The 7,130-nt window shown below is 37.7% G+C and overlaps 1 protein-coding gene across 1 annotated transcript; it reads left to right on the top strand.

The window, feature by feature from the left end:
• Positions 1–2,064: 2,064 nt before the first annotated feature.
• LOC101291086 (putative UDP-rhamnose:rhamnosyltransferase 1-like) lies at positions 2,065–4,898 on the top strand. Its single transcript, XM_004287820.1, has one exon. The coding sequence runs from the start codon at positions 3,184–3,186 to the stop codon at positions 4,618–4,620; it is 1,437 nt and encodes a 478-aa protein (XP_004287868.1). The 5' UTR covers positions 2,065–3,183; the 3' UTR covers positions 4,621–4,898.
• The last annotated feature ends 2,232 nt before the right edge of the window (positions 4,899–7,130 follow it).

Below are 7,130 nucleotides of genomic sequence, written 5' to 3'. Positions count from 1 at the left end.
GAGAGAGAGAGAGAAATTAGAGAGGGTAGAATGGTCATGTAAAAAGTGTGAAAATAGACCTTTTAATCATTTAAGATGTTATAAGGTGACCATTTTATCATGTAACATGTTTTAATGTTGACTTTTTTATTATCTGGAACATTTAAAAACTTTTTTATCATTTGTACCTTTAAATGGTAGTTTAGTGTTATATACCCTTCTAGTTGCTGCTCATAAGTTGTTAAATGAGTCACAATCCAATTTACCAAACCTTTTATTCCACCATGCTTGATAGATTCTATTATTTTATTTTTTTAAAAAACTATGCTTGCTAGTTGCTACTCATAAATTGTTAAGTGAGTCGCAATACGTGATTTTAAAGTGTAAGTCTGCAAAAGCCAAAATGCATAAAACCAGTCAGCCATACTCCATCAACAGCCCTCACCAAGTATCTAAAGAGCAAGCAAACAACTCACCAACATGATTCTAAAGTCCTTCAACTCATCAAGGGGTTCACATCAAGTATCAAAAGAGTTGGTAAACAACATTTAAAACAAGATTTTGAAGTCCTTCAACTCCATCGAGTAAAGCCTAAAACTGCAATACAAGCTGGAGTCCTACAAGCACGTCCTCCTTTCGCTTCGGTTTTCTGTACAAACATTTCAGTGCCTTCAGGTATTATACATTATCAATAACAATGGACAATTTGCAAAAAAGGGCAAGACTTCCTTCACTCCACACTAGCATCTGGGCTATTTACTGGATTAACCATAGCAAAGAAAACAGTAAATGACATAGCAATAGCAAAAAAACACGATTTGAAGGAAGTTCATAATCAATAATGTGGAAAAAAACAGAAGCATGAAAACTTGAAAACATTACCTGTGCAAAAGCATTAACTGCTCCTAAAATTCCCAGCATTCAATGACAACATCAGTTCTTGCATAATCAGTTCCTATCATTCAATAACATTAAAAAGCAAATATCAAGAGATCATCATCATAAACTGTTACAGTTGATACTTGATCAACCAAACAACAAGCTAAGTAGGGAGAACAAGCAACATTGTGAAGTTATACAGAGTTGGATCAAACAATACATTAGGTGGTGGGTAGCTCTACCGCCTCTACGCTATAGGTTCCAGACAGGGTTCAATACCAGAGCCAATATGCCAAGTTGATGCTCTGTGGATGTTTTGGCCCTATATATTATACATCATAACCAAGGAAAAGTGTCTTTCAGTCAAAGACATTTAGTTGTATGAACCAAAACCATCAATAACATTTCACTCTTTCTCTGACCTCTTTTGTACAAAAATGAGATCCAACAGATCCAATATATGCGAAACAATGGCAAGTATTCAACCTTACTTATCATTGTTGTTAATACTACTAAGCTGACATATAAACTTGTGATTCAAGATTCACTCCAACATTGGACAGAATTCTTAAAAACATAAGACAATACTATGAGAACAAGTCATCTTCTTTCCTGGAAAAATCATCCTATCAGCAATATTTCTCTGATGCTATCAAACTTTTTAAGTCATAACATTGATTGGGTATAAAACTAAGAGGGGAGTGAGGATAGATAAGACACCTGAACTAGAGCTTAATCAACTAACTAGGACAGCTACACGACTCCTTATTCACCTAAAGGGTTGCTGGTTACTGAGAAGTAACTATCCATACATAGCTAAAACCTATCCATATCCATAACAGATTTGTAAGGGTTCTCATTACTACTAAACCACTCTTCCACCACCAAGTAGTCTGTCATGCTTCTCAAGGTGTATGGTCATTGGTTGACATAGAACTTGGTCTCATCATATTGGGTTTCTATCCCAACTTGGCCTGTAGTCATATATACATCTTTATATCAAACTTCAGTTCATATTTCCTATCAAATTTCCTCCTTACACTTCCAATCCTTCTAACCACTGCTACAAGATTCTGAACCTCAAACATACTCGACCTCAAGCTTTACTTATACTCCTCAATTACAGTAAAATACAAATTCAACCTCAAGCTATACTCATACTCCTCAATTACATAACTTGGATAGACCAAAAATCAAACAAAACAAAATAAAGTAATAAACGCATTCATCGTCTGGGAAACTACCCCAATTTGGATTCGATTTCATTGTTGGCGGATGCATTTACATATAGAATTCATGCTTCCCGGTCTGGAAGCTTTAATATCTAGCCTCTGCTAACTAACGCTCGCCCCATACTTTTTGATCAATAGATCCTTCTACACAAGGGGTACAGTCCATAATCAAACACAATGCTACAGTCCCACAATCATACACAAGCACACAACCAATCAATCACAGTTCTCCTCACTGAATCAGAGACCACCACCATCAATCTCATCCATATGGATATTCATCATGTAATTGAATTCAGTATGAAGAACAACAATTACATTCCTTCATGCAAAGAAGAACAATTACATTTCTTGTTGCTATCAACACTATAAGAAACCACTCAGTCCTTCAATTTATCACATCATGATCGTGCAAATCACAGTAAATATACACAATTTCAATTATAGTGTCATACTAACAACAAACTAACCTTGTACGAATCAAGTACGACGATGACCCAAGGTTTAGAAAATCGTCGGGAATCCAACGGTGGTTCGTGAAAATCCACAACTACACCTCCGTCGCTCAGCAGAAGACCGCCGATCAGATTTCCAGATTTCCCGATGTAATCGACTCTGCAATATACAACAATAACTGCCGTCTGTCGACTATCTCGAATCCAGATCTATATTCTACCTCTCAAATCATTTATGCTTTTGCCTTAAGAATATACACGATCGGGTAATGCAAAGCTTCTCCAACACACCTCTATGCTGTTCATTAATGAAGTTACCCACCCTTCGTATCGTCGATCGCGGAGGAAAGAGTTACAGGATCACGCACCTCACGCGTTTAACGCGGCGACGGAGCCAGACGGGGAATTTGCATGTCCCCATCGCTGATTGACACGTCCTCCAGACAAACAAAGTACTCAATGTACTCTGTACATTCCAGAACACAGAGGCACATTGTTTTTGACCAGTTGTTCAAAGAAAGATCACAAACGCAAGTACACCACTCGTCCACGATTCCGAAGTAGACCATCAAGGTCTCAGGGCTCCTATTAAAGAAGTCGGGAGATTACAATGAGCTCAAAGTACCCCATCAATCAAAATGAGCTCTTCCTCTGCAACTAGGCATAAGCAGCTCCACGTAGCTTTGTTCCCATGGCTTGCCTTCGGTCACATAATCCCATTTCTTGAGGTCGCCAAGCACATAGCTCGCAAAGGCCACAAGGTTTCCTTCATTTCCACACCTAGAAACATCCAACGCCTCCCCAAAATCCCAGAAACCTTAACCCCGTTGATTACCCTAGTCCAAATCCCACTCCCCCATGTCGAAAACCTTCCCGAAAACGCAGAGGCCACCATGGACGTCCCTCACGACGTTATCCCATACCTCAAAATCGCTCATGATGGACTCGAACAAGGTATTTCTGAATTCCTTCAAGCTCAATCTCCGGATTGGATCATTCACGACTTTGCCCCTCACTGGTTGCCTCCGATAGCAACTAAGCTCGGCATCTCAAATGCTCATTTCAGTATTTTCAACGCTTCCACTTTGTGTTTCCTTGGATCAACATCACCAAATCGAGTGTCTAGATATGCTCCTAGAAAGAAGCTAGAACAATACACTTCCCCTCCCGAATGGATTCCCTTTCCGTCCAAAATATACTATAGGCCTTTCGAGGCCAAGAGACTGGTGAACGGTATTTTGACACCAAATGCTTCTGGCGTGACTGATCACTTTCGTCTGGAATCAACTATCCAAGGTTGTCAAGTCTACTTCATTCGAAGTTGTAGAGAGATCGAGGGTGAGTGGCTCGATTTGCTTGAAGACCTTCACGAAAAGCCTGTAGTGCTTCCGACGGGCTTGTTGCCACCATCTCTACCAAGAAGTGATGAAGACGGCGGAAAGGATAGTGATTGGTCCAAAATTGCAGAGTGGTTAGACAAACAAGAGAAAGGGAAAGTAGTTTATGTTGCATTTGGGAGTGAGCTTAATTTAAGCCAAGAGGAGTTCAATGAGTTGGCTCTTGGACTGGAGCTATCCGGATTGCCTTTCTTTTGGGTGTTAAGGAAACCGAGTAATGGGTCTGGCGATGGTGACTCGGTTAAGCTACCAGATGGGTTTGAGGACCGAACCAAAGGTCGTGGACATGTTTGGACTACCTGGGCTCCCCAGCTCAAAATTTTGTCCCACGAGTCGGTCGGGGGTTTCTTGACTCATTGCGGTTGGAGTTCCATCATTGAGTCACTCCAGTACGGGCGTCCTCTAATCATGCTGCCATTTATGTACGATCAAGGGCTGATTGCTAGGTTTTGGGACAACAAGATCGGAGCTGAGGTACCGAGAGACGAAGAGACTGGATGGTTTACAAGGAACGAGTTGGCGAATTCATTGAAGTTGATTGTGGTAGATGAGGAGGGGAAGCAGTACAGAGATGGAGCTAATGATTATAGTAAGTTGTTTAGGGACAAGGAACTCCATGATAGGTACATGGACGAATGCGTGGAGTATTTGGAAACGCATGCGCATCATGAGGTTTGAATGCTACCGGTTCGAGTGAATAAAGAGAAGGCTCAATTTCACCGGCTGTTTCCACAGAGCAGGCTGAATTGGTTGCCCAGCGCCTTCAGAAGTTCACGTACAATAAATTTAAGGGCAGCATTATATAGGTAGTATTGATTATGAATCTTATGCGAAATAATGAATTAGTTTCATGTTGTTTAACATACCTCGTGCGTGCAAGGCTATATATTGATTAACCTTATGGTCTTTTAACATTTCTCATACCTAATGCAACAAATATTTAAATGGTTTTGAGGACTCATTTTATCCATCATTTTATCCATCATTTTATCAGTTGAGGACTCATATTGTAACTAAGAAAATATTATTTAAGAGCTTATATTATCACTTTGAATTAAGGGATAATATTATTACTTAACTGATTTTACATCTTTTAGGTAATGATATGCATGTCATACATTAACACACGGTAAAAATTTCTATATTTAATATATACATATATATGAGTCCGGATCTAGAGAGGACCTCCTTAAACTCTTAAAGTGAGGATGTTTTTAGTTATAACATGTATTTTAATAATCAAAGCCACATATTTCCTAGTTACCTACCCACATATGAATCCTACAAAAAAATTGGCCAAAATGATAAATTTTTAACCATTTAATTAGCATAATATTCGTTTTAATTTTATCTAACCGCCTATAATTGTTTACGTCAATTTGAATGACCAAATGATTATGAAATTAGTTGAAATTTTGTAGACATGTTTTTTACATATGAATCTAGAGGATCAACGGTTGAGATTGTTAAATGAAGTCATCTGCTAATGTAAAATAGTAGAAATCCTCAAATTCTTAAAGTAAAGAGGTCCTCTTTAAATCCTTATATATATATATATATATAGAGACCGTATGCACGCAATAGATCGGGCTCACTCGATCAATGTATTCTCAAGCAATATATTCAAATTGTTAGTTAGTCTATTGTGTACAATTTTGTGTGATTTTGAGTTCTTAAGAAGTTATTTAATTTTCATCTTATGTACAGTTTGATGAAAAATAACAGTTCTTTAGAAAGGAACAGCTAGCGAGTAGTTTCACTGTCATCGACCATTCCTTCGCATTTACTCATCTTATTGTTTTTGACCAGCAGCTTCTGCTATCAATCGATAATGGACACACATACGTATTGGTCAGCCTGATCAAGCTAGGCAGCATTAATATGGCCATATGCATGAGCTCAGCATTATAACATGCACGGCGTTCACAAACATACACATCGACCCATCTATTCCTTTTAAAGTTTTAATAGTACGTACATATGTAACGGCCTTTACTAACTAGGGTCTTTGGTTGTTTGGACGAAATCTGTTGCGATGGGATTATTTTTTCTTCGCAAGAGATGTGATGGTTGTAAGGATGCATGGTTGAGATGAAGCTGATGATGTATATATGTATGGTTGTCAATCTTAGTGCAAATAGCTTGATAAATTTAGAAATATCCGATTCTCAAAAAGTTAACAAGAAGTACCAAATTATCTAAAAAAACATAACTTGAGATATCACAATGTCATTTTTTACGTGGAATACCTTGAAGTATCAAAAGAATCATAACTCGTGTTACCAAACAGTCATACCTCATACTTGTACCATAAGTGGAATTTACCCTTATTTACTTGATAAACACTGATAAGCAATGAGTAAAATTTCGGTGATTATGAAAATTTCGACCCTCCAAAATGTAAAAATTTCAATAGATATATCGGGAAATATCGAGATGGTTAAAATTTTGATAGAGTTGATGTAAATAAGGTGGAGTTATTTTGAGTGTATATATTAAAATGTACAAAATGTAATTAAATGATGTCCTAGCAAAGTTGGTAGGGAGTTTTGTTCTTTTCTGGGGAACCAGAGTTTGATTCCCCCACTTTCACTTTGTCTTTTATTCCAGACTTTTCATATTTGGGCCGAAATTATTGATTTTATTCCAGACTTTTCATATTTGGGCCGAAATTATTGACTTTGGGCTCAGACTCGGTCAATATTTCGAGAGTTTCACGTCAATTTTAAAAATATCGAATATTTCATACAAGATTTACTTGGTAAGTAAAAAAATATCGTTGCTTCAAAAAAACGAAATATCGCTGAAGATATCGATTTTTCACTCCTTGTTGATAAAGTGATAACTTGTGGGCAATGCGTATGCATGACACATGGTTATTATTTTTGATAAACCGTACCCTGAAGACAAATACACCGACTATACACCTTCATGGCTAGGGATTAGGCCTGAGTGCCTGACCAAGCTCGACTTTTAATTTTTAATAGTTTTGAACTTTTTATTCACTTCGATCTAATCCAAGTCCATGAACTTCTGTCACATCCCGACCCTTATATTTTTACCTTATTCACTAGCTTAATTATAATAAGAATTTTACCGTCCCCGTCATTGAGTTAATAGTTTAATTGGTCCCTAAAGGTATTTTTAAGAGATAATTAGTTTCGGGGAATTGTTCGTGGGAGAAAATA

Source organism: Fragaria vesca, linkage group LG1, assembly GCF_000184155.1.
Source record: "Fragaria vesca subsp. vesca linkage group LG1, FraVesHawaii_1.0, whole genome shotgun sequence".
Classification (NCBI taxonomy): Eukaryota; Viridiplantae; Streptophyta; class Magnoliopsida; order Rosales; family Rosaceae; genus Fragaria; species Fragaria vesca.
Note: the sequence above shows the minus strand (reverse complement) of the source record. Positions and strands in the feature narration are given on the sequence as shown.